General features: G+C 42.6%; 1 protein-coding gene across 2 annotated transcripts; it reads right to left on the bottom strand.

Moving 5' to 3' along the window:
• Positions 1 to 38: 38 nt before the first annotated feature.
• Positions 39 to 27788, bottom strand: STOM (stomatin). Of its 2 annotated transcripts, none has more exons than XM_024562410.3 (7): positions 27630 to 27788; positions 13155 to 13258; positions 12174 to 12246; positions 10614 to 10696; positions 6887 to 7090; positions 5861 to 5995; positions 39 to 2018 (listed from the first exon to the last, which is right to left on the bottom strand). In XM_024562410.3, exons 1-7 carry the CDS (start codon positions 27688 to 27690, stop codon positions 1824 to 1826), a joined length of 855 nt encoding a protein of 284 aa, XP_024418178.2. In that variant the 5' UTR covers positions 27691 to 27788; the 3' UTR covers positions 39 to 1823. The 2 variants fall into 2 exon arrangements, with proteins under 2 accessions (XP_024418178.2, XP_045052627.2); XM_045196692.2 differs by lacking the exon at positions 27630 to 27788 and adding an exon at positions 27263 to 27503.
• Between the last annotated feature and the right edge of the window lie 64 nt (positions 27789 to 27852).

Below are 27852 nucleotides of genomic sequence, written 5' to 3'. Positions count from 1 at the left end.
CTGGACGCAGGAAGAAACAGGCTCTTACCCACAGGAAGTCGGTAAAAGTGCACTCTTTATTATGAAAAGTGTTGGGAAGGGAGGCCACTGGGAACAAACTTGCGCTCACACCCTCACCCCAGGCTTCCTCCCTCTCAGGCGATTTCATTTCAGACTCCTGGGCTATGAATCCACAGGCAGAAAAGCAGAGACTGTTTGGTACCCGGAGACAGGGAAACTCAAGGGACCGAAAGCATTGTTACTCTAAGTCTGGGAAGAGACTTTCAGCTGCAGTATGTGCTTGTTTTCTGGTCTTTGGTAGTTAAGGGTGAGCCACCTCAGATAAAAATCATTATTTTCAAATTATACATGCCACTCGAGTTTCAAGTCAGAATGCTCCATATACATCTAATAAACTAAGCCAGGATCCACGGTGGTTAAGGTTTTCTAAAATAAGGTTGGGAATGGGGTGAAGGGGAGGGGACACTCATAGGCGGGGATTGACAGAGCAATCTGGCTAACGACACACACGTAGAGCGGCTCTGGCGAGGAAGCAGCTAGTCTTAGACTTCTCGAGCTGGGCTCAGCCTCGAAGAGGAAGTGTCAATGTCGGCCAGCATTCTAGGCCGGTATGGAAAATGCCAGGTGGCTCAGGTCACAGGCATCTGTGACATGGAAGGTACTTCCCAGCATCGCAGATGCAGCAACTGTGGTTCAAAAGGGCTGACCGCTTCCTCCTTCAGCATCAAGAACAGGGAGGCAAATAAAGATCTACATCTGCTTACTATAGATATCCTAAGCTTGACAGTGTCTTCCCATGCTCATTGGATGGTACGTGCTTAGTATGTTATGAATTCTTTACACTAATGAATGGGATCTGTAACCAGTATATTTCACAGTGTACAATGGTTAATACATGCACAGTGAAATATAATGGTCTTCCAAAGATATTTTAAAAAGTATTAGTCCTTAAGCAACTCAAGTGGCTATAAAACCGACTGTTTATAGAACTCAGAAAATTTTATTTTAAAAATCAAAACTATTTAGAACCTGTTTTATGAAAATAGGCAAAAGTGAGAAAGAAGCACTTGTGTGACAGGTATCTAGCTGATTTGAATAACACACTACAGAAGAATCATTTACTCATAAAGAGACCTAAAGAAGTTAACAAGAACAAAAAAAATATCCCACTAAAATATTATTTTAAGAGAACCTCTATACTAGTGGATTTAAGTCTTTCAAAGGTTAGGGTAATCACTTTCATTGATCTTGACCTTCCTCCAGTGCTGACAGGAAAATGCCTAGTCTCCAGGGAGGATTATTTTGAAACATGGTTTGGATTAAACGGATGTTTAATTTTCCTTAAGTACGATTCCCCAGAAGTAAGGCACATGTGGCCCAGAGAAGCTGGCTGTAGCCTAAGGTCACTGTTTTCTGCAAAGCATTTCTCCAGCCAAGGGTGTTAGGTGGTGGTTTCCTTTGGCCTGGCTCCTGGTTGAGAGTGTAGAATGGCTCAGTGAAAGTCAAAAACACGGGGGTAGGGGACAGGAATTTAACCTATTACATAATGATGTAAAAATACGAACTTCTCTATATTTAAAGAGCAAGAGATTATCTTATATAAATCTCCCTCTCATACACAGTATTCACAAGCTAACAATCTTTATCTGCTGCTCAGGTCACTACACATTCTAAGAACATCACACTCAATATATGGAAAAGGAAAGCGAGGGAGAAGAGTCAGGTTTCCCTCCCTATTCTCCCCTTGTGGGTTAAAGGCTAATTTGGTCCCCTGCTTCATCCTCAGGAGGGCAGAGCTCACCCATGAGTGAGGCCGGTAAGCCTCAGTGTTTTGCCCCCATAATGCCTTGCAACATATCTATGGGCAGAGGGAAGACAATTGTGGAGTTTTTCTCAGCAGCAATGGTGGTCAGTGTCTGAAGATAGCGGAGCTGCAGGGCTGCAGGAGATTCAGTGATGACCATGGAGGCTTCTTTCAGAGCCCTGGACGCATTCATCTCTCCCTCGGCTGCAATGACCTGCAGGCAGTGAAAGGAGATATCAAACCGTAGGAAGCCGCAGGCAGCTGGCAGCCATCACAGAACTTCCCAGGGAGCAGGCGAGCACAGTTTTGAGGAGGAAACACTGAGAGATGACTGAGGACCGATGGGGAGAGGAGAGACCACGAGCTGTCAGTGGAAGTGCTGCAGAGTGACAGGCACAATTCACTGGTGCTGGGAGGCTGACCGTGTACGGGAGGAAAGGCGAACAGGGGCTGAGTCCCAGGTTTCTGGGTTTCGGCTGCCTGACAGCCCCGTTAGGTGAGATTGGAAATACAGGATATGGTACTTTTTGAGAGCAAGGGCCAGGTTTAGAGGATTAAAAAACTTAATTTATCAAGGCAAACCCATTATGTCCTACTTAAGTCTCTGAGAAGGGGCAAGTGCCAGGTATGCTCAAACAGAAGCATGTAACTGTGGTCCAAGGCAAGCACAGTAGAGAAAGCACAAGTAAACTTCTGCCACCAGGACGGCGGGACCTGATTTTTATCCCCATGTTGTCTCAGATTTCCGATTAGGCACTCTTTTTTTTTTTTTTGGTCTGGACATGGACCAACTGCAAACCTACCTCACCTCCCACTTCCGATCAATACACAATCTCTTGGCTGGGAAGCCAGACCCACTGGGCTGGACACACACTTTGTTAATAGAAAAGCTGCCCTGAGTGAGCTGCTCAAGATGTGAACCCAACACCACTGGCTCCGCCTCAGTGTAGGCCAAGTATATACACCGTGGACAGAAAGTGAAAGAGGGTACATGTGGGTGCATGGGGCTTTTGCCAAATGCACAGTAATCCCGTATCAATCAACACTTAGACATATCCACAGACCATCGTTTTAAATCTGGCATTTTCAAGTATGCGAGGTTACTGCTGTCCCCTGCTGCAGCCCAGGCGGGCTGCTCTGCAAGAAGGGCAGAGAAAAATGATCTGTATTTTTGCACTCCACCCTCTCACATAAGAGACGACCAGGCCCAGAAATAGGAGCTTGAAAGCACGTCAAGCATTTTTCTGAGAGTTATGAAAAAGGAAGAAGGAGATTACATTTTAAGTCATGAGGAGTTGGTCTAAAATCTTTCAAGAAATCAGCTAACTTACTGGTGGAAGAGTCTGTCCTCTTCTGTGACTGGCTCCTTTCTCTCAAATTGTATTTGTGAGCACCTGCGTGCTCGTTCACTTTGTTGCACAGCACTCCTTGGGAATACCCCATGCTATCCACTCGGCTAGCAATGGACGTTGGGTGGGTTCCAGTCTGGGCCACCACAAAGCTCTGCTGTGAATATTGCAGGGCATGTCCTTTCATAAACACCCGTGTGCATTTCTGTTAGGTACATACTGCCAGATAGTTTTACAAAGTAGTTGTACCAGTTTATACTCTTACCAACAAAATAGGAGTTCCAGTACCTCCCTCGCCCACACTTGGTTCTTTTCTTTCTTTCTTTATAAAGCCATTCTGGTGGGTGTCTAGTGTGGCATCTCCTTGTGATTTGAACTTATATTTTCCTGAAGCCTAATTAATGGAGGAATTTTTCTTTGAAGTCTCTTAATCTATAGGTTCTCCTGTCCTTTGCTATTTATTTGTTGAAGAAACTGACCTGCCCTATTTTCCGTGAGAAGTTGAATATATGGCCTTATGGATATTGCAGAGTTACTGAATTTTACAGAAGGGTTGGACTCATGACGATTCTATGTGTGAGCCCGAACCTGAAAGTCACATAGAGTCACTGCTGGGGGCCATCAGACTGCTTCCAGACCAGCCCTACAGCCCCAGGCAAGTGGGAGCAAAGTAATTTAGAATTTCAACCAGCTTCATTAATCTTTTCTTATTGTTTTAAAAGGAAATAGGAATTCTCTTTCCTAACTGGTGAAACACTTGCAGAAGAGGCTCAGTCCACCCTGGAAAGTTCCAGAGGAGGCCACGAGGGGCAGAGGGGACTCTCCACCACCACTAACAGACTGTGTGACCTTGAGGAGATCACTTAGCTTTTCTAGGCTTCAATTTTTTTCACCTGAGCAGTGGATTGGCAAATAAGTTTCATTTTAAGAGCCACTTCCAAGCAGCTGAGGATTGTTCCCAAAGTGCTGGAGAAGGCCAAGTCTCAGCCCGGGGGAAAACAGTGCTGTGGCTAATTACTGGTGTGGGAATACAAGGGTGGAGCAGCAGCATCTGGGCCAGGTATTTGTCACCTTCAGAAATAACCTCTACGGACCCTTGGGGCCCTGATGTTCTATGTAGTCTACGTATGACAAATTCTGTAGTTCAGTATGACTTGGGAATGGGGCTTTTGGTTAATGACATGTTGTAGGTATACATGATTCCCACTTTTTAAATAATTAGGCTCTAGTAGGGCATGCTTAATATTATCAAAAATACAATCTAGTCTTCCATGTGTGATGATTTGAAAGAAAGCGCTCGAGGGATCTCAGTGGCACCAGGTTAGCATCACAAGCATCAGCGATCACGTTAGAAAAACCGAAAATTTCTGGTTAGCAGAAAATTCTGGGTGTATTGTGTCAAATGAGCTACTACTCTATTTGGGGCTGGTTAAGAAATTACAGTGACCCATTTGTGGCTTAAAGGGCATCCTAAGGGAAGGGCAGGGGGCTGTGGTTAGCCAATTACCACCAGCTACTGCTAATTTTCTAACAATAACAAATTGGTTTACTCCTTGTGTCTTGGGAGATCTGTCAAGTGCACAGTGGCCCCTCCTACCAAACTGCCCCATTCCTCCACGCATTCACGGGCAAGGGGCTGTGAGCCCAGATTAGCACCTGACTTGACCCTTCAACCGACCGACAGAGGTTGGGCGAGAGATAATCTCTCTGCTGTGAATTTGGAATCAGGGCTGGTTGGTCTCCGTCACTGTTCAACTAGAGCCAGCCAGTCTCTCCCTCAAGCCATCTGCAGTGAGATGAGGCCCAGGAAATGAAATGACTCACTCCCTTCCATCTTGACTCCAGTTCTGATGAACCTCGACTCTCCGTCCTGCCCTGGGGTTTGGTGAGGTAGTCCTGTGTCCTTATGCAGTATCCTCTCTAGGTTAGGTTAACAACTACAGCCTTCAGCACTTCTCAAAGGGGTCATGCATCTATGCAGGGTTAAGACACAGGCAGAGGTGATGATGGACAGGAAGAGGGGGAGAAAAGCAGACATCAAGGAAAGAAAAATGAGCCCGGCTGGTGTGGTTCAGTGGACTGAGTACTGGCCTGTGAACTCAACAGTTGCCTGTTCCATTCCCAGTCAGAGCACAAAGAAAGAAAAATTTAAAAAAAAAAAGAAAAGAGGAGAGAAAGGAAGAGGCAACAGTAAGAAAAAAGAAGATCCAGAGAAAAGGGAGAGAACGAAAGGAGACAAAAGGAACGAATGAATGGTAAGCAAACCGGTGAGGCTGCCCATTTGCTCTGATGCCAGAACTCTCAATTTGTCCTCTACAGGGGACTGGGAGAATAAAGCACAGGACATACACTTAGCAAAAGAACGAGGGAACTCTGGATGTACCGATATGCCCATGCGACACTGAGTGAAAAAAGCAAGGTGCAGAACAATATGTATGGTGGGACCTACTTCTGTAAAACAAACAGGCCGACAGTCTAACAAGCTAGTCAAATAAAACCCAAATAAACCAGAAATGATAGTCTGGAAGTAAACACACTAACCTGTTAAGAGTGGTGACCTCTGGGGAGATACAATTTGAAGTGACTGGGGGAACTTTCACCTTAACTAAATACTTCAGGATTATTTCTAATTTTTATAATAAACATATTTTTTTTAATTAAAAAGAAAATTCAATAGGAAAAACAAACTACAAAAAAAAAAAATGACCTTGGCTCGGGCTTCCCGGGATGCTTCCGCCTCCGCAGCCATAGCCCTCTGGAGCTGCACAGGTAGTTTCACATCCTTAATTTCCACACGCTCCACCTTGATTCCCCATTCGTCAGTGGCATCGTCCAGGGTGGTCTGATAGGAAGAGAGAAGCCAGGCTAAAATGGCCGGTCCCAGTCCAGGGGCTGAAAGCTGCTGTGCACATTGGGACCTGGAGTGGATAAGGCGCTGGCTCACTGGGGAGCTGACTCTGATTCGGTTGCTAATAAGCTAATGCAGGCAAACCTTCTCTAAAAAGGCCAGATGGCGATTACTGATTTCCAGTCTGCTGCAGCTATTTAACCCTGCCCTTGCAGATCAAAAGCAGCCGTGGATAATACATAAACAGATGGGTGTGGCTATATTCCAATAAAACTTTCCTTATTAAGACAGGTGGCCAGCCAAGTCCCAAGCTGATATGACTCTGGGTAAGCCGTGTGACTTCTTTGTGCTTCAACTTTCTCCCCTGGCAATGGTGGGAGTGCAATCGTACTATTTATTTCCCGTGGTTATTGTTGGTATCAAGTAAGATCACAGATTTTACACGCAATGAAGTCTAAACAAATAATAAGAGTTCAGATTTATAGTGCTCTTGAACAGGTCAGGTTTAATGGACCATCTATTCCTCAAGCAACACTGGAAAGCATAAGACTTTCCAGGGAAGTCATGGGGCTCCCACAGAGAACCAACTTTACCGACACCTGCACTGTGCAAACAGCCTCTGAACTGTTATGCTAAAGAAAAGGCTAATACTAATTCCGGAAAGATATATACACTGGACGGGAAAAATAATGCACGCCTCTGAGTGTTACTACCCATGAGCCATCTGTGTGGAAGACATCCCCTTCCGTTAAGTTTGGGAAAGCCTTTCGGCGAGGGAAGAAGGCCAGTGGTCCCCCAACTTCAGTGGGTAAGCTCTCGAACAACCCCCGAGTCTCCGCTTCCATTTGCGACTTCCAGGGAGCGGCGGCCCGGGGCGCGCCTCACCTGCATGTTGTGTGCAATCTCTTCTCTGTCCGAGAGGATCTGAGACAGGTTCTTGGTGCCCAGCACGTTCCTCAGCGTAGTCTGTGCCAACAGACGGGTCGCCGAGTCGGCATTGGTGATGTTTGCCACGGCCAAGGTCGCATTCTGGACGCGGTAATAGACCACGCCATCCACACTAATTGTTACTGAGTCCTTAGTCAGGATCTACAATGTAAAGAAAGCGATTTTACATCTGTCCGCCAACTCTTTCTTTAATGTAACTGTCAGGAATGTCTTCCATAGAAGATCTCGTAACACTGGCTGACTTTCTTCAGTAAGTGCTATCCACTGAACGTTTGTTCCCCCCAAATTCCTGTGTTGAAACCTAATCCCCAATGTGTTGGTATTTGGTTGGGGGTGATTAGGTCGTGAGGGCAGAACCCTTATCGATGGGATTAGTACTCTTATCAAAGAAACCTCGGAGAGCTCCCTCACACCTTCTGCCACATGATGACACAGTGTGAGGGCCGTTTAGGAAGGCCCTCGTCCCTCATCAGTCACCAAACATGCCAACGCCTTAATCTCGGACTTCCCAGCCTCCAGAACTGTGAGGAATGAATTTCTGCTGCTTATAAGCCACCCGGACTGTGTTATTTTGTTATAGCAGATCAGATGGACTAAGACAGTAAAGCATCCAAAAGTCTTCAACAAAATACATTCATTTATTCATTAATTAATTCCATTATTTCATTCAACCATTCAACAAATGAGACACCACTCCATAGCGGGCACTATAGTAGGTACCAGGGATAAGGGTGTGAAAAATCTTGGTTTCTACTGTCAAAGAGGTTGAGGAGTCAAGGGAGGCTTAAGGAACAAAAACTGAGCGGTTGTAGGTGGCAGGGGTGATACTTGAAATGAGTCTTGAAGGAAAGAATGAAAATTTTCAGAGGGTGGAGTATAGTGAGAGTACTCAAGGCAGAGAAAACAATGAGTACGGGAGAGCCTAGGTTTACACGTATTACTAGAATTACAAGTGGTACAGTGTGACTAGAACAAAATGGGAACGGGAACTGTTTTTGCAGGGTGAGGTCAGGGTAAAAGTGTCTTCACAGCATGCTCATAAAAACGCTTCACAGGACAGAAGGTGCCAGTTCTTCCTACCGCCCACAGGGCAAAGTCCTTAGTGTGGTACACAGGTCCTTTGACACCAAGCCCTGACATGTGGCCCTCTGGGCTCACTCTTCCCTACTTCCTCCTGCCCACAGTATACGCGATGAGATGCAGACCTCTGCACGCGTCATGTTCCATGTTCCCCGGCCTTTATGCAGATGTCCCCTCTCCATGGATGTCCTGCCCGCTCTCTCCCTCATCACTCAGAACAGCACATTCTTACACAGCATTCAAGACACAGCTCCAGGGTCCTTTTCTCTGTGACACTTCCCTCACTCACATGGCAGAGCACGCCCTTCCCTTTGCTCCTCGCTGCAGTGACTTTACTGATTCGCATCATTATTTCCCTATTAGACTATGAATTTCTTGAGGGCATTTGTTTCTGTATCTCTATCACCAGCAGAATGCTTGATACATAGCAAGTTGTCAATAAACAAGACATGAATTAAATTGAAACATGGTCTTTGGAATAGAGTGATTAAGGAGGAGCATGGAATGAGAGGAGACCTGCTGTTTCATCCCTTGGTGACCTCCAGCTTTTAAACGGTCTGACCCACCCCTGGCCACCCTGGCTCAGTTGTTCGGAGCCTTGTCCCACAAACTGAAAGATCACAAGTTCAATTCCCGGTTAGGGCACGTGCCTAGGTTGCGGGTTCAGTCCCTGGTCGGGGCGTGTACGGGAGGAAACTGACTGATGTTTCTCTCTCTCTCTCCCCTTCTCTCTCTCTCAAATCAATAAATATGTCCTCAGGTGAGGATTAAAAAATTTTAAACTGTTTAACCTAGAGATTCCTCATTTGTGAGATGGGGCTAATGAGACTGCCGGATTCTACACAAATTTCTTTGAAGATCAAATAAGAAAATGTTGGTGAACAAGGCCCTTTTGAAAGCTTTCAGAGCTGCGCAAATAGAAAATAGTAATGGCCATGATATATTACATAGCTGTTTAGTCCTGCTGGGCACCAAAGTATTAATCCTTTTATATATACATCTATATATATATACACACACACACACACACATATATATGTGTGTATATATATATATATATATATTCTAACTTGAAATATAATTCTAAATATATCATTCTAACTTGAAAGAGAAGTGGGAGATTTGTAAATAAATGTATAGTACATTACCATCTTCTGTGGAAAGTAATTTTTTCCCATGAGGTGATGGGAAAAATGTGTATCATTTCTAAACAAATTCTTGACACTGTGGCTTGGCCACGGCCAGGGCTTTCCAACGCGGAAGCCTCTCTGCCGACTGTTTATCTCAGGCAGCGTGTTTATCTCTCTTCACAGCACGTTCACAAGGATGGGAAAAAGGACCGCCTGCCAAGTTCCTACACGCTCTGCGTTCACAGCTGGCAGGGAAGCAGAGAGCAGCTGGAAGGCAGAAGCAGGCAGCGACCATGAGAGATGCCTGCAATGCTATAGAGGAAAACGCCCGAGTTCCCAGCTACCCTGAAAGGGGCTCCTTCTGAGAGGCAGTCTTTCCTGAAGGACAGGAAAACACGCAGAGAATACAGCGATGCTCTCAGTCTTGTTCTTGGGGGTAAAAATGATTTCTGGTGTTACCGCACACGTGTGGATTATGAGGTCTGACCTCACCAACTACTTGGCTCAGTACCAGCAAGGAACTTCCAAGGCCGGTTTCTGGCTTTTTGTGACAAGAGAAGGCAACATGGCCAGGCCCCACCACCCTGCTAGATACCTGGCTTTTGGCCAGGAAACACTGGCGGTATTTTTCTGTCCCTCCCTTTGTTGTGTTTTTAGGCCTTCTGTCTGCAATAGTTATTATGCCTCCTCAGACATAAGTACCAGCTTGGCCGTCTCTACTTCAAGGGCCATGAGGGAGCCAATGCAGAATGCGTGTACCATGGAGTTGTGGGAAAAGCCCTGGACCCGGAATCCAAAGAGCTGAGTTTTCGACCTGCGTCTACCTCTGCAGTCCGGAGGGATGTCCTCATCTCACAGCAACTACACGCCTTCTAGGGATTCTGCTGCTTCAACTGTGATAATATGTGTGAAGTAGTTTTAAAAAGTGTGAAATAATTGCTAGTCTAAAACATTATATGCTTTATCTAAAATGCCAAATAAGCACTTCCTAATTCTTTGGCTTTTAACCAATTTATCTAGAATAAAATCAAGACCTTTAGGGAGAAGAATATCATAAGTAGGATTTTCTGTCAGAAAACCCAGAGAGCAGAAATGTGGTGGTAAAAATGACAATAATGCTAACTTTATACTCACATTAACATTACACTACGTGCTATAAAAACAAGCACTTACATAGCCCTTCACTACCAGCCACCATTTGAAGTACTTTACATATAACTCATTCAGTTCTCTCAAGAACCCCATAAAGTAGGTCCTATTATTATGATCTCTATTTTACACGTTAGGAAACTGAGGCCCAGAGAAATTAAATACCTGGCTCAAGGTCACCCAGCTAGAAAATGGTGAACGCAGACAGGCGCTGAACCTGTGCCGTAACCACCACGCATGCCACCTCTCATTGTCCCGCACCCTCACACACGCCACCCGTCTCTCACAGCAAAAGAGCACCTTACCTCCTGAGGAGGAATATCAAATGAAATGGTCCTCATGTCCACTTTGATGAAGTTGTCAGTGCATGGAAGAACGAAAAACAAACCTGCAACCAAGATCCACAGAAGTTATGGGGAGAGATCAGCACCTAATCGGCTTACCTTCCATTCAGTTCTAAAAGCATCGACCTCATCAACTGGAAGTCACCAGTTCATCTCGGTGAAGGAGCCAGAGGCTGGGAACATTATCCTTCACTCCTCTCGCTTACTTCCCGACCTGAGCTGTCCTCACCAAGGCCTGTGGACTTCATTGCCCAACTCCGCTGTGCCTGTCGCTCTGTTTTCACTTAGACCCGTGCAATCGCTTCCCAAGTCATCTTTCTGTTTCTCCCAGTGTCTCTCCTGTGATCTATTTTCTAAGCTGCAAGCACAGCACTCTTTCCTGAAATACAAACTGCTGACCAAGCCGTACGAGGTTTGCGGGACCTGCCCCAGCGTACCTCTGTGGCCATCCCCTCTCCTCAGGTCCTCCACTCTGGCTGGGCTGAGCGACCCCCAGTTCCTCGAGTCTGGAATACTCTCCTCTGTATTGCCCTGCACATGTTGCTCTTTCTGACAGGAATACCTCCCCTAGTACCTTTTCATGCCTCAAGATTCAGCCAAGTTGTCACCTCCAGAAAGCCTTGTCTCGTCCTATAAGTCCAGGTCAGGCACTCTTCTCTGGGTTCCCACAGCTATTTGGGTCATAATGCTCATCACACAGAATTGTAACTCTCTGTTTCCCTGTGGGTGGCCCACCACTAGACAGTAAGATCCTTGAGGGCAGAAACTGTGGCCGCCATCGGTCAGGGCTTGTTAGGATCTGGGCCACACAGCAGGAGGCGAGCTTAAGTGTAATGAGCTTGAATCACCCCGAAACCACGCCCCCACCCTGGTCCATGGAAAAATTGTCTTCTGTGAAACTGGTCCCTGGTGCCAGAAAGGCTGGGATTGCTGTGTTAGAGTCTCCAGTGAATTCCCAGAGCCTGGAACACAGGAGGAGCTTAACTGAAGTTTGCCAAAACACAACTCAAAGCCTTTATTTTATTTTACTTTATTTTTTAAAAGATTTTATCTATTCATTTTTAGAGAGATGGGAAGGGAGGAAAAGAGAGAAACATCGATGTGCAAGCAATACATCAACCTGTTACCTCTCTCACGCCCCCACAACCCAGGCATGTGCCCTGACTGGGAATCAAACCAGTGACCTTTCGGTTCACAGGCTGGCACTCAATCCACTGATTCACAATGGCCGGAGCTCAAAGCCTTTATTTTAGTAGGGATTCTCATGCTTAAACTTACACAGCTGTAGCTATTCCTGGCCTGTGACAATCTTATCAGCTCAAATGGGAAGGGGAGGGGAGAAGAAGGAAGGAAAGAGTGGGTAAAGCAAGACTGGCTTGCACCCCTGCTATTGTTACACAACTTCTGTTATATGAAGAACTCCTTTCTAAGTCAACAGAAGAGAACCTCCTAAGGGAAATCACATCAATAAAAGAAAGCATTTCAGTCTCCAGGCAAACAATCTAGAATCCCAGTACTGACCAGGTCCTTTGGCTCCACCTTGTAAAATGCGACCCAATCTAAAGATGATGGCTCTTTCATATTCTTTTATGATCTAGATTAAAAACACAAATAATAATTTAACATGAGTACAAATATTTATATGCATAGCTTTTTAAATATGTTTCTGCTCTAAAGAGGTTACATGACTATTCTCTTCTCTATAATCCAGATTATATCTACAAATAATATGTCTAATGGTTAATACCTCCACCAAGTATATTTATTTCCTTCTTTTTTACTAACTATAAAAGCAATAGTTATTCATTATATAAAATTTGGAAAATATAGAATAGTACACAGAAACAAAGCCATAACCTCACTCCTCGGCTATTAACATTATTAACATTATTATTCAATTACTCCTGCATTGTTAATACAGAAAAAAAAAACCCTAAAGTTCTCACAGTTTGTCTCCTGATTTCTTAAATTATAATAATAATTCTTAGAGCACATTTCTCTTTCTAGGAATATATAAATGATAGTCATCTATCAAAGTATTAATCACTTTATAGAAAAAATAACCAGCATTTGGGAAGCACCCACCATGTGCCAAGCATTGTGATAAGTATGTTTAAATACATTAACTCATTTAATCCTCACAATGGCCCGTTTTACAGGTGAGAAAGCATGGCAAAGGTCACACCTTAAACCATGGAGCCCGCAGTCAGCCTCAGCATCCGGACTCTGGAGAACTTCTCGCAGGACCGCCTCACTCCCGATGCCAGAACACCGTCATGGTGGTCTTACCTACCCTCAGGAAGGACTGACTACACTGGCTGAAAAGAACTGTTAAGATTCCATTGTAATAGGTGACTAGAGTGGATTTTCCAAAGGAGAGATGGTGAAAAAAGAATTATAGGCCGCTACAGCCTCTGTCTCTCCTACACACGTGCATACACAAAGTGGGTTTGTGGGGCTAGGAGCTGACCCTTTTCCAGATGCGAATGAAATATTCTTTACCTTTATGCACAGCCATATTGATAGTGGAAAAGTTACAAGTGTGAACAAGAATGAGAACACCACCAAAATCCATCCACAGATTCCAAGGCCTGTGTAGGGGCTCTCTGTGAAAACAAAAAGATACATAGTTCTTATCATCATTACCAGCATGCTCACCACCATTTCCATCCTTATTATTCACCGAACACCTATGCCTGGTGTTATACCGGATGTTTCACGTGAATCTTCCCATCTGACCCACATAGCAACCTTAAGTGTATGTGCTAGTTTCCCTAATCTGCCTAACATAGCACAGGTATTTTTCACATTATTCTTTTATTCTTTTTAATTAAAAAATGTGCTTATTGATGTTAGAGAAAGAGGAAGGGGGCAGAGAGACAGACAGACAGAGAGGAACATCAATGTCAGACAGAAACACCGATTAGTTGCGTCTCATACGCGCCCAACTCGGGGTTAAGCCTGCAACCTAGGTATGTGCCCTGACCAGAAATCAAACCCCCAGCCTTTTGGTGTATGGAACAACACTCCAACCAAGTAAGCCACACTGGCCAGGGCCACATTACTCTTTTCTTTACCCAGCAAACATTTACTAAGCACCTAACATTGATTATGCCCTGTGCTTTGCACTGAAGTCATAAAAGTGAATAAGGCCCAATCCCAGCTAACAGGAAGGCTGAAGTTTAATGGGGAAGGTAAACAGTTTGGTTGTCAGAGGGCCTTCCTGTGGGATGTAGTTTCAAGAAAATACCAATGAAAAGAAAAGGGAAGGAAGGAAAAGGGCATTGAAGCCAAGGTACAGCAGAATTAAAGGTGAAAACCATATGATATATGATGATAAACTCATTTAGATCCTCTTTTTAAAAATGACGCCTCTAAAATATTTCACTAGGTATATGCACCGTAATTTATTAGCCAATTCCTTACCCATCCTTCCAATTGCATCATAATTTTGGTTAGATTTCTATCAAATTTTATATCATCATGAATACAGAAATACAATTCAAAGCTAAGCCATGTCATGAAGTATAGTTTTCCTTTCCTGTACAACTGTTTTTTCTCTGTATGGAGTCAATGCCTTGAATTTTCCCTTTGCTTAGTTTTCAGTGTACTTACTAATCTAACCTCAAACTTTTCATCAATCGTCCAAATCTTTCAGAAGGGTCAGGTACGCTATGAATTTCATCTTCCGACAAAGAGTCTCTCTCGGAGCCACATCTGGACTCGCTCCCTCTGCGGGTGCGCCCAGCTGTCCTTGATTGCCTTTCGCTGGCATCCTGGGGAATTACCTTCCCTGCCGGTATCCAGAGTCTTCCTCATTTTTAGTTTGTTTTTCCTTTTTTGTGAAGGACAGAGGGACTGAATAGGCCAAGAGATACTATCATTTTTCTTATCAACCACAGAAGACTTCTGCTCTATTTCCAGGAATTGTTTTAATAACGGGAGATTGGCAAGAGGGGAAGAGATATGCCAGGCACGTATCACTGCTGAGAAGACAGGCAAAGATGGCGGTGAGACAGGGCTTTGAATAAACAGGAGGCCAAAAACTAAGCAGAGTTAAGTCTGGGAGCATGGGAGAAAGAGAGACACAGGTCAAGTGCTCCAAAACGCAGGATGAAAAACCAGAAATACACAGAGTACTTCGGTTACCTATGACTTCGTAGTCCTCTGATCCTGTGTCATAGAATGAGGTAAACACCCTTACGCATACTTAAATAAAAGTGATCTCAGTTAATGCTGGAGGTTTCTAAGTTATCATTTGGGGGGTATGCCACATTCGCCGAGAGAATATTCCAAGCAAGGCCACAGTGCTGCTGTGGAGAAGCCTCGATCCGGTATTATTACAATAACCAATAATAATCACAGCGGCCATTTTTAGATGGTTCATTATACACCAAGTGCATGGGGCTAAATTACTTTAGATGTGTATCTAACATACTGCTTACAAGGCCCTGAAAAGTATTTTTAATTCCATTTTTCGAGTGAAGTAAACAAAGCAACGTGACTTTCCCAATGTCAGACAAGGGAGGACCTGGGATTCAACCATAGGTCCTCTTACTCCAAAGCCCATGTTCTAAATCAATTCACTCTTAGCCTTTGCCTCTGAATTAAAAAAAAAAAAAAAAAAAAATCCTCACTAAAGCAGTTAGTGTTTGGAGCACTTTCTTAAGAAGGTATTCAAACTGGGAAAGCAAGGTAGGAGTTCTACCTTGAGTTCTATCGGAGGAGCGTGAAATCTGATATTCCTACAGAGGAAGTCCTCTGAATTGACAGCTCCGTCTATTTATAGACAAAGCCAGTCTCAAGGCTCTTTGCCAGACTCAGGCCTGAGTTTCCAAAGTGAAATGAAGTCCAAACAAGGAACAGATTGGCCACAAAGACTTACCTGCCGGCCTTCTGAAAGACCCCTGTATTGCCCCAAGTCTTCGGCATCTCTGTCCCGAACCTGCTGGACTATAAACTCCCTGAGGGCAAGGATGTTTATTATTCGCTTTTATACTCTCAATGCCGAGCACAGTAACCGGCATACAGCGGGGATAAAATAAAATCTCACTAAGCTGGCCAGCTAGATGTGTTTTTCCTTCCTCTGAAACTTGATAGCACTTTTTAAACCTCTCTGATGGCACTTATATTTTGTCTAATACTTTAGTGTATTGTGCATTTATATCCTAAATTGGATGGAGATTTCCTGAGAATAGGGGGCATCTCAGTTTCCATTTAAATTCTGCTACTTCTTAGTTGTATGATCTTCACCTCTTTGAGCCGTAGTTTCTCCACCTACAGTAGAAGGATAATTGACTGGCTTTGCAGGGTTGAAGCAGAGCTCAATAAATATGGAAGGCAGTTTTCTGTAATCCCCCTGTTTTACTCAAGTGTTCACATTCTCTCAATATAAATGAGAAAATGGGTAGCATTTACCCTCCGTGATAAAGCCTCTTAAACTACTTGATATTCCCTGCACTTCGTGCCTCCCCCCTGCCAGGCTAGGCTTAGACATTCAAAGACCCTCAAGAAGCTCATTTATGTATTGAGTCACTAAATTATTGAATTGTTATCTACACGAGGAAAAGCTAGAAGGCGTAGCCCAGTTTTTCTTTTTGTGTGTGTGTGCTTAGTTTCCATTGTCACATTATGCTTTTGAGAAGCTCAGATGAGCACACGGAATTACACATCAAGAGGAATAATTAATTCAGCGGATATTCTGAAAACTGGGCCTGGTCTTTCACCGGAGTGTATACACTGGGGAAATGGCATCATTTCATATTATTCTAGTGCCTTTATCATAAAACTATCCTATTTTCAACTCTTAAAATTCTTCCCCACTTGGTTATTGCTTAAGAATGTACACAATCACATTCCTCAGAGAGGTGAGGTTTAAACTCCACCAGGCCATAAACGAACCCTTAGTCATCTACCACTTACAGGCTAAACATCAACATATTTATATCTAAATAATAATATTGAATGATATTCCATTGTCTCATATAATGAACATTTTGGTCGTGTCCAATTTTCTCAATTGGAAACTCTGCTGCATTGAATATACTTTTAGCAAAGTTTCCATAATCCTTATTATGTATACTAACTTTGCTGAAAAGATGAAATTGCGTTATTCTTAAATTTATCTTATTCTGGAGATATCTTTTACTACTACTAATAAAGGCCGTTTACTGAATGTTTATTACATGTCAGCCACAAGCCCCAGCTCCTTATATACATTAATGTTTACAAAAATCTGTAAAGTAAATATAAAATATTGCCCTAGGGGTCCCAAAGCAATAAAGCAAAAGATTTTCTGGGAGGAGACAAAAGAAAACAAACAAACAAAAGACAAGAAACAAATGATAAAAACAAGTTATACAGTAATTTTTGTTTGGTTAGCTTCTGGAAAAGCAGTAAAATATTCTTTTCAAGATGATAACAGGCATAATTTCAGAGCGCTGCATGGCGTTAATGATCCCATGCCAGCTGACTCACGTAAGGTCTACTGACCTTGGCCCTCTGTACTGGAAATCACGTGGAGTGATAGTATACGCTCCTTTTATTAATGCACCTTTATTCGGAAATATAAAAAGTACTGGGTTTCCTCTTCAAGGAAAGGCCAGAAACATGTCTTACGCAATACCTGAAAGTCTGACTCAGATTCACATGCATTACTACACACACGCACACAAAGAAATGAATTAGCCAAAGAATTACTGAAATACCTAAACAGCAACCTGTGAAGGACAATCTTTTCCTTCCTCCTTCCTGGAACACAAGTGAAACACTTCATGTTGTCAGTTTCCAAGAAGAGTTTGAGTGGGGAGAGACAGGATGGCCAGGACCTCAGTCTCAGAAACACATGCTATCTGGTTCTGACCGCTCTTTTTAAGGGGCAACAGTAGGTCAAATGGCAATTTTTGAATTTTTCTTAAAAGCATATACATTCGGGATATGTGTTCTTTTTGACTGGTACTATTCCTCTTCAGAAATTCTATGTCAGGATTTGGCAAACTTTTCCTGTAAAGGGTGAGAAGATACACATTTTAGGCTTGGTGGGCCTTCAGTCTGTCACAACTGCTGAGTCCTGGGCCACTGTAGTACAAAAGTGGCCGCAGACAATACTACATGAACGAGCAAGGCTGCGTTCCAATAAAACTTAACTTACGGACACTGAAATCTGAACCTCGTTTAATTATCATGTGTAACAAAATCTTCTTCTTTAAAAAAAATTATAAAAGTAAAAACTAGTCGTAGCTTGTGAGCCATACAAAAACAGGCGGTTGGCTAGATTTAGACCTGTGCCTGGTCTAAGTCCTACAGCTACCTCTCTGAGGAGGAGGGCTTCGTAAATTAAATACATGTGGTCTTTCTCCAGACATCAATTAATGGTACACTTCCCAGATTCCCAGTTACTCCTTCCTTTGCTTGTTTTGAAGCAAGGTGTTTATCAGAACTGGAAAATAAAAATTCAAGGTGGAAACAGGCAAAAGGGCAGATGAAGTAAGTGAATATAAAAACACCTTAATCAAAATTTTGCTATACTCAATTTTTCAAATGACTGGACTTTTAGGGGAAAGAGACAAAGAAGTGAAGGAAACAACAGGAGGAAAGGAAAACTAAAAGAAATGGAGAGAAAGAGTTAAAGAGGAGAGGGACAACCAAGATGAACGTGGTGTTCTGCAGACAGAAAGACTAAACCGGCAGAGATGAGGGAGGGGCAGACTTTAGCATACAGTACGGTCACAACAGAATGCATGTTGCAAACAGATGGGATTTACTTGGAGATCACAGCTTGCAGGGGCAGAGGTTTTCAAAGCAAACAAGCACATGCTCCAACCCATCTTTCAAGTGGTTCTTTTAATTAGGCGTGGTTTACAGTTCTTTGAATGCCCTTATCCTTCAGCCTCTAGGGAAAACATTATTCTTTGGGCTAGAATGGCTATAGGCCAGATGATTTCAAGTTAAGAGTCATGACTGAAGACTAACTTTTCCTTCCTATTATTAACCATCTATAATTATAAATACTAGATCAAAAGAACTGATACTGGTAAAGCATTATGTGATTTGAGTTGCAAAATTTAAAATGTGTTTACTATGAGATATTAAGGAGAGGAAATGGGCTAATCCTTTCAAGAAAGATTTTCAATAAAATTTGAAATAAACAGAATCCTTTGCTTAGCTTGAAAATAAAGAAATTAAGTACAGATACTTTCTTTCCCAAGCATCTTGAAGATTTTCTATAGTTTTCCTTCATTCACATGTTTCTAGCCGTAAAATAAGATGAAAAAAATTGGTCAGAGTATCCTCAATAATTTTAAATTTTAATCCCGCAGTCTTAAATTGGCCCCCATCTCCTAATTTCCTATAGCACTTCGTCCTCCCTAAACAACACTGAACGCATTCGTTAATTATTCAATGTCTGTCTTCCTCATGAGATTTTGGTCTTATTAAAGCTCTATAGCATAATGGCTTCAGAGTTGGCTCTGCCACGTACTAGCTGTGTGACGTTGGGAAAGCACCTTAACTCTCTATGCTTTAAAATAGGGCAAATAAGAGTGCCTCTTCAGGTCAAACTGTCATTGTTTGCAGATGACACAATATTGTATATAGAGAACCCTAAAGAGTCCACTAAAAACCTACTAGAACTGATAAATGAATTGAGTAAAGTAGCAGGACACAAAGTAAATATTCAGAAATCAGTTGCATTTTAATATACCAATAATGAACTATCAGAAAGAGGAACTAAAAACAATCTTAGTGGCATCAAAAAAAAAAAGGAAAAAAACCCCCCAAAACCCTAGGAATAAATTTAACCAAGGAGGTAAAAGACCTGTACTCAGAAAAATTAAGACACTGAAGAAAGAAATTGAAGAAGATAACAATAAATGGAAGCATATACTGTACTTATAGAAATAATTAAAATCATTAAAAATGTCTATACCACACTATGCAAGACCCCAAACCATAAAAATCTTAGCAATCTATAGATTCAATGCAATTCCTATCAAATGCCAATAGCGTTTTTCACAGAACTAGAACAAATAATCTAAAATTTTGTGTAGAAACATAAAAGACCCAAGTACTGACAGCAATCCTGAAAATAAAAAAGAACAAAGTTGGAGGTAACACACTACCTGATATCAAACTATACTATAAGGCTATAGTAATCAAAACAGCATGGCACTGGCATAAAAACAGACAGATAAATAGAACCAAACAGAGAGCCCAGAAATAAACCTATGCCTATACGGCTAATTAATCTATGGCGAAGGAGGCAAGAATATACAATGGGGTAAAGATGATTTATTCTATTCACTAAACAGTGTTGGGAAAATTGGACAGATACCAGCAAAAAAAATGAAACTAGACAACATTTTTATACTATATACAAGAATAAGCTCAAAATGGATTAAAGACTTAAATGCAAGACCCCAAATCATAAATATCTTAGAAGAAAACATAGTCAGTAAAACCTCAACATTTCTCTTAGTAATATTTTTTCTGACATTATCTCCTTGGGCAAGGGAAACAAAAGGAAAAAAAAACAAAAACAATGGAATTACATCAAACTAAAAAGTTTTTGCATAGCAAGGGAAACCATCAACAAAACATAAAGACAACCCACTGAATGGAAGAAGATATTCACCAATGATACATCTGATAAGGGGTTAATATGCAAAATTAATAAAGAACTCAGACAAAACCAAAAAATCAAACCCGATTAAAAACTGGGCAGAGGACCTGAATGGACACTTTTCCAAAGAGGACATACAGATGGCCAATAGACACAAAAAGATGCTCAACATCACTAGTCATCAGAGAAATACAAATTAAAACCATAATGAGATATCGCCTCACACCCATCAGAAAAGCTATCATCAATAAATCAACAAACAAGTGCTGGCAAGGATGTGGGAATCCAGATGGGTGTAACCAGTACGGAAAACATTGTGGACGTTCCTCAGAAAATAAAAAATGGAACTGTCTTATGCCCCAGCAATTCTACATCTATGTAAATATTTAAAGAAATCCGAAACACTAATTCAAAAGATGATATGCACCCCCATGTTCATTGCAGCATTATTTAAAATAGCCAAGATTCGGAAGCAACCCAAGTGCCCATCAATAGATGAATGGGCAAATAAGCTGTGGTACAGCCCTGACCAATGCGGCTCAGTTGGTTGAGGGTTGTCCCACCAAGCAAAAGGTCACTGGTTCAATTCCCGATCAGGGCACATGCCTGGGTTGTGGGTGCGGCCCCAGGTCTGGTTGTGTATGGGAGGCATCCCTCAGGGAGAGGGATGTTTCTCTCCCTCTCTTTTTCCCTCTTTTCCTCTCTGTCTAAAAATAAATAAATAAATTCTTTTTGTTAAAAAAAAAAAAAAGCTGTGGTACATATGTACAATGGAATTTTATTCCACCATAAAAAAGAATGAAATCTTACCACTTGTGACAGCACGGACAGACCTAGAGGGCATCATGCTAAGGGAAATAAACCAGACTGCGAAAGACAAATACCATATGATCTCACTTATATGTGGAATCTGAAGAGCAAAATAAGTGAACAAACAAAATAGAAACAGACTTATAGATACAGAGAACAGACTGATGGATGCCAGATGGGAAAGGGTTAGGGGACAGAGTGAAAAAAGTTGAAGGGATTAAACAGCACTAATTGGTAGTTACAAAATAGGCATGGAATGTAAGGTAACGCACAGAGAATATAGTTAATAATGTGGTGACTGTCTGTGGTGCCAGGTGGACACTTGAATTATCAGTGGGAACAGTTTGCAAGCACATGAATGTCTGTCCACTGGGCCGTACGTCTGAAACTAAAACAAAATTGTGTTGAATGCAAACTGTCCTGGAAAAAAATTTTAAAAAGGTAAAAAACAAATTCCTATAAAATTGGGGGAAAAAAAGTACCTCTTCAGAGGGTTAGTGTGAAAAGCAAATGAGTTACTGTAATATGGAGGTTACCTAGTGCCTAACAGTTACTCAAAAAACATTTGTTAAGTAAATAGTGGTTGAATGAGTACAGCAGTTCTGCCGTTTCTTTGGGAGGAAGGAAAGACTGCCTCTTATGTAAGACAAACCGAAACTACGTGTCAGCAGCCAGGATCCAGGAAACCAGTCCCCAAAAGCTCTGTCCCAAAGCAGTTGTCATACTGCTTTTCTCGAAGGTCTTTTCTCTTTTTAAAGTCAGACCTTTCCACCCGTGAAGTTAGAGAATTCGGAAAGGCAGAAGAATGTGCTGAATATGGCCCATGTCCGGAAAAACAGAAACAGTTATGTTCAGAAAAATGTGAGGGAAAAACAATTTCATAATGGTATTCAGTTAATTAAATTTAGTCTAGGCCTGAAATATATTAAAACAAAACAAAGCCCTCCTACTTCTTGTTTTTTTTTTTCTTTTTCAGCTCTTTCACTTGGACATCTTAAAAGTATCTATAATTTTTTTCTCATAAAAGTTTTTATAGAATAACATCATTTAAATTTTTTTTTTAAAAGAATGGGAAACAGAAGCATAAGGAAACTAGATCATAAGGTTCCCAATTCTTTAGCTGAGGCTTAACAGCTAAGCAGTAGCTGAGAGCTGGCTTTGAGTTTTGGTGTCCGATTCCAATCCTACCACTAATTTCTCATTAGTAAAATGAGGGAAAAGAACAGTACTTATAGAGTTCTTATGATGACTGAATGAGAAACTATGTGAAATGCTTGACAGTTAGAGAGTGTACACAAAATAGTAGCCCTTATTATTACCACAAATTTAAGATCATTATTGCTAAAGTTTATAGGAATAAGCTTTTTACTAAGTGAATTGCCTTCTGGGACCTGCACACCATAGAGAAAATATCAAGACTAACAATCTGCTTGGGGACTCTGTCTCTGGAGGAGAAAACGACCACACCAGGGGAGGTAAGTCAGATTTCTAAACTTTCTTGGACCATCTTCATATCTATAACTTTTAAAAATTTCTTATATAATTACTAAGCTTTCTAAAAAATAATTAACTTTTTAATTTTGTTTTCCTCATTAAATATCTTAATTTACATTTTAAAGTTGCAAAAGAACATTCGCATAAAACTTTTCATTTGGTACTCAAAACCTCAGGAGATAGATATTGCAGTAAGATTACTGTATTTTGCCATGTGTAATATGCACCCACGTTTTCGGTCCAAACTTTCAGGGGAAAAAAATGTTCATTTTAATCTTTTAATTCAGTTATTTATTTATTTATATTTATAAACAAAACCAATTATCATTTCCAGGGTATTATTTTGCATACGGATATTATTATTGTTTTCTACAGTTATACTTTTAACACATAAGCATAAATAAAAGAATTAAAAACATTTAGCTTCTGGCCAAGATGGAGGCATAGGTAGATATGCTTCACTTCTTTGCACAACCAAAAGAAGGATAACATTGAATTTAAAAAGAAAAAATAACCACAGCTGCCAGAAAATTGAACTGTATGGAAGTCCAACAACCAAGGAGTTAAGGAAGAAACATTCATCCAGATTGGTAGGAAGGGCAGAGAAGGGCAGCTGGGGCAGAGAGGACTCAAGGTGGGGCAGCAGCTGATGGACTGGGTGGTCCCACATTCATGTGCGGATAAACTGGAAGGAACAGCTGGGGAGCAAGACGGACCATGCAACCCAGGGTTTCAGCACAGGAAAAGAAAGCCTCAAAACCTCTGGCTATAAAAACCTGTGGGGGTTGCAGCAGCCAGAGAAATTGGCAGTCTGACAGGAGAGTCTGATGGAGGGGCCCATAGGGTCCTAGAACATGCACAAGCCCACCCATCTGGGAATCAGCACCAAGGCAGCACCTTGAAGAGCACAATTCGCTTGTGGGTAGCGGGGGAAGTGACTGAAAGCAGGGTGAGAGCTGAGCAAGTGGCATTGTTCCCTCTCTGACCTCTCTCCCACATACAGTGCCACAACCCAGCCAAGTGGGTTGCCCTACCCTGCCAGATACCTAAGGCTCTGCTCCTTACAACGTAAGAGGTGCACAGAGACAAAGAAATATGGCCCAAATGAAAGAACAGATCAAAACTCCAGAAAAAGAACTAAGCAATGAGGAGATAGACAACCTATCAGATACAGAGTTCAAAACACTGGCAATCAGGATGGTCAAAGAAATGATTGAGTATGGCCACAAAATAAAAGAAATGAAGGCTATGAGAAGTGAAATAAAGCAAAACACACACGTAACCAACAGGGAAGGGAAGGAAACTGGGACTCAAATCAATGATTTGGAACAAAAGGAAGAAATAAACATTCAACTGGAACAGAATGAGGAAATAAACATTCAAAAAATGAGGGGAGGCTTAGAAACCTCTGGGACAACTTTGACTGTTTCAGCATCTGAATCATAGGGGTGCCAGAAGGAAGACCAAGAAATTGAAAACTTACTTGAAAAAATAATGAAAGAAAACTTCCCCAGTCTGGTAAAGGATCTAGACCTGGAAGTCCAGGAAGCTCAGAGTCCCAAAGAAGTTGGACCCAAAGAGAAACACACTAAGACACATCATAATCAACTTACACAAGATTAAAGATAAGGAGAGAATCTTAGAAGCAGCAAGAGAAAAGGAGACAGCTATCTACAAAGGAGTTCCCAATAGACTATCAGCTGATTTCTCCAAAGAAACCTTGCAGGCAAGAAGGGACTGGAAAGAAGTATTCCAAGTCTTTAAGGCAAGGACCTACACCCAAGATTACTCTATCCAGCAAAGCTATCATTTGGAATGGAAAGGCAGATAAAGTGCTTCTTAGATAAGGTGAAATTAAAGGAGTTAATCATCACCAAGCCATAATTACATGAAATGTTAAAGGGACTTATCTAAGAAAAAGAAGATGATCAAAAATATGAACAGTAAAATGACAACAAACACAACTATCAACAACCAAACCTAAAAAAAACAAAAACAAACTAAGCAAACAACTAGAACAGGAACAGAATCACAGAAATGGAGATCACATGGAGGGTTATCAGCTGGGAGGGGGCAGGGGGAGAATGGGGGAAAAAGTACAGGGAATAAGAAGCAGAAATGGTACATACAAAATAGACAGGGGGAGGTTAAGAATAGTATGGGAAATGGAGAAGCCAAAGAACTTATATGTATGTCCCATGGTCATGAGCTAAGGTGGTGGAATGCTGGTGGAAGGGAGGGTGCAGGATGGAGAGGAAGGGGAGAAAAAAGTGGGACAATTATAATAGCATAATCAATAAAATATATTAAAGAAATATTTTTCTTTAAAGTAACCAGGCAATTATTAACTCTGTCTTTCACAGTGTAACATTTAAACCATCAGGTGGTACCAAGAACCTATTTAATGATTACAAAAAAACAGATAAATGCCAACTTTGGTAGACTTGGTCCTCTGTTTGAATTAAATTAAGACCACTGATGGTTTAACTAGATTAATTATTAAAGAAATTACAAAGTTCTCCCCAATCTGATGGCTGTAAGAACTGAAATAAACAAATCAGTCCCTGGCTTCTGCTTATTTTCAGGCATTTTCTCGAAAGGATTTGTTCTGTTGACATGACTCTTAGTTATAATACATTTCTTGGCAATCCACTTGCATTGTTTCGTTACAAAATGAATGTACTGGCTTGAAGAAAAACTAGTCCTGCACTAACTAGGTTTGGTCATGTTTATGTTCGTAAGACTAATCATCAGCTTTTATACCCACTGCTTCCCTCAGAAGCAGCCCGCTGGAGCTGTCTTATTTAAGAGCTCTAGACTGAAGTTGGACACTTTGTTTTGTCTTTGACCTTCAGTGATATACTGATGTTTGACAAGGTCCGCAGTTTGGATATGCATTTTGGAGGTAGCTCTAGGATAGGAGAATGGTTTCGAAAACCAGATAGCCCAAGTTTGAAACCTAGCTCTGTGCCACACACGGGTGTGTGTGATATTTCCACTCTGAGCCTCAGTTTCCTTGCTGTAAAGTGCTGGATAGCGATGTCTTCCTTGTGAAGTTGATAGAGGATTGCAATTAGATAATGTCTGTAAAGCACTTGGACTGTTTGACACGTAGTGAGCACTCAGTAAATTCTAGTAATGACATTCCTACCACTGTCAGATCTGTAAGGTTTACATTTTTTTAAAAAGTGACTGCACTAATTGAAGACTTTTTCACTAATTTTTTCACTGACCGACAAGAGGATCTTTTAGCATTTGCAGAGGATCAAGCTGAATGATTATCGCACTGGTAAGATACTATTATCAATTGTGTAGTTGATACATTGAAACAATCCAGTGAAAATAAAACAATGACTGAAAGTTAAAGAAAGTGACACAGACAAAGCAAGATGCTATTTGTACGTATAATTTCCTGAGAAGTTGCATTAGTTTTCATTATATTCTTAAAAGATTTGCAAAATGAACTTTGAAGTGAAAACTGGTCAGTGACTATGAAAAACAACCAAATGAACACTAGTGCAAGGACCAAGTTTATTCCCAAAGAACTTCTACACACAGATTTCCCACTTTAAAAGTTTCACCCCACTTTTAACTCTACAAGGCGCTTACCAGAGAAAAGCGAGGGATAAAGATTTCAGTAAGTCTTCTGATGCTCCTGGGAAGGAACTAACACAAGGATGGCTGGGAAAGGCCAACTGGGCTTATACAGGACGTGTGGACAAGGCTGGCTTTACAAATACTCAGAATAGATGAGTTCAAAATACAGGGTCCAGCAGAAGTAACGCCTTGCTTGAGTGTGGCTGGTAGGGTAATAATGTGGGTGTAATAATTTATAGCTTTAATTTGAACATTTCACCTAAAATGTCATATGGTATGCTTGAGTGTGATGTTGTTATGTTACAGAATTACATGCTTATGATTTTGTAATAAATGATTTTGCAATTTAAAAGGGGCGTTATTTGTGCTGGACCCTGTAGCATTCTTTGTGGGGGTGCTGAAAAAGCCCACCCAGCCCCCTAAGTTTCTTTCTCTCTCATCCTGTCTGAAATCCCATCCATAGAAATAATTCCTTTGGGTCGGGAGGCTAAGAGCCCCTGGGAGGGGACCAACGTCTCCTGAGAGGTTTATGCCTCTCTTTCTGAACCCCCTACGGAGCTGGCCAATAATGGTTCAAGGTGATAGCCTTCTCAAGGGCACTAGTTCCTTCACAGGAGAACAACATCGAGCCACTCGCAGTTTCTGCCTTCAAGACTGGGAAGGCCCTGGTGGGATGCGAGTGAGGGTGAGGGAACTCAGAGATCCTCGTGAGGGACAAAAGCGAGGTCCCTAGGACAAAACAAAGGGGAGGCGACAGGAGGGGGTAGAAAGTGAAGCTAGAAAGAGTGGCGGGAAGAATGCCAACTTCTCTTCTTCCCCAAATATGGCCCACGGTGTCGGGAGCTGGGGGCGAAACCTCACAGGTCGGGCTTGCTTATTCCAACACCCGAAACCCGCCGGGAGTTTTGGTCGGGGAGCTGAGATTCTTCCCGATGCCGGAGGCGGGGGCTCGCGCCGGGGGGTGGGCGAAGGCTGGGTGGAGGAGGCGGGGAGGAACGGGGAGTCAGCAGACAGGGAACATGCGGGGTCCCGGGTGTGGAGTGCAGGTGTGAGCCCCGCCTTCACCGCTCGCTGGCCCAGAGTCACTTACTTATCTTCTCGTCCGCGTGCTTGGCAGGAGATAATGAGCCAAAAGCTCCGGCACAGGGCCTGGCGTTTGGCGTCCCAGGGCTAACGCGAGCGTCCCCCGCCCTTCCCCGGACCGCTTCCCGGGCTGGAAACGCGCCCTGCTGTTGGCGCGTCCACAGTGTGCCGGACACGGTGCTGAAGTTCACTCTGCACCCTAACATCCCTAGACCTGACCCACAGCCCGTGAAACAGGGTCCGTCCTTCTCGGCGTGCGAGAGAGGAAACCGCGGATTTAAGTAGCGATCGCACTGCCAAGCAACCGGGACGGGCCTCGGAGCTCCCGGCTGGGGCTGGTCCCTGAAGACAGGGGTAGGGGGCGCGGGCCTCACCCTTGAAGGTATCAGGACCCCGCCGGGCTTGGGGGTCCGATCCGTGCCTCTTCTCAGACATGCTGCCAGAGCCGGGGTCGCCGCGGTCCGGACGCGATCGCCGAAGCCAGACCGGGGGCCGCTAGGAGTGCCCTGAGAAGACCCGGGTCTCGCAACTCAGGCTGCAGTCCCGCCCCCTCCGCGCGGTCGGGCCAATCGACGCCCAGTGTCAAAGAGGACACGC

Source organism: Desmodus rotundus, chromosome 1, assembly GCF_022682495.2.
Source record: "Desmodus rotundus isolate HL8 chromosome 1, HLdesRot8A.1, whole genome shotgun sequence".
In the NCBI taxonomy this organism is placed as follows: Eukaryota; Metazoa; Chordata; class Mammalia; order Chiroptera; family Phyllostomidae; genus Desmodus; species Desmodus rotundus.
Note: the sequence above shows the minus strand (reverse complement) of the source record. Positions and strands in the feature narration are given on the sequence as shown.

Excerpts from the sequence above, each read along its gene's own strand:
- STOM (XM_045196692.2), bottom strand. The coding sequence starts at position 27,461 with ATGTTAGGGTGCAGAGTGAACTTCAGCACCGTGTCCGGCACACTGTGG. Across the intron at positions 10,697-12,173 it reads AGGTGGAGCCAAAGGACCTG|GTTTGTTTTTCGTTCTTCCA; the intron begins GTCAGTACTGGG and ends TCTTGGTTGCAG. Across the intron at positions 2,019-5,860 it reads CCCGGGAAGCCCGAGCCAAG|GTCATTGCAGCCGAGGGAGA; the intron begins GTCATTTTTTTT and ends CACTGCCTGCAG.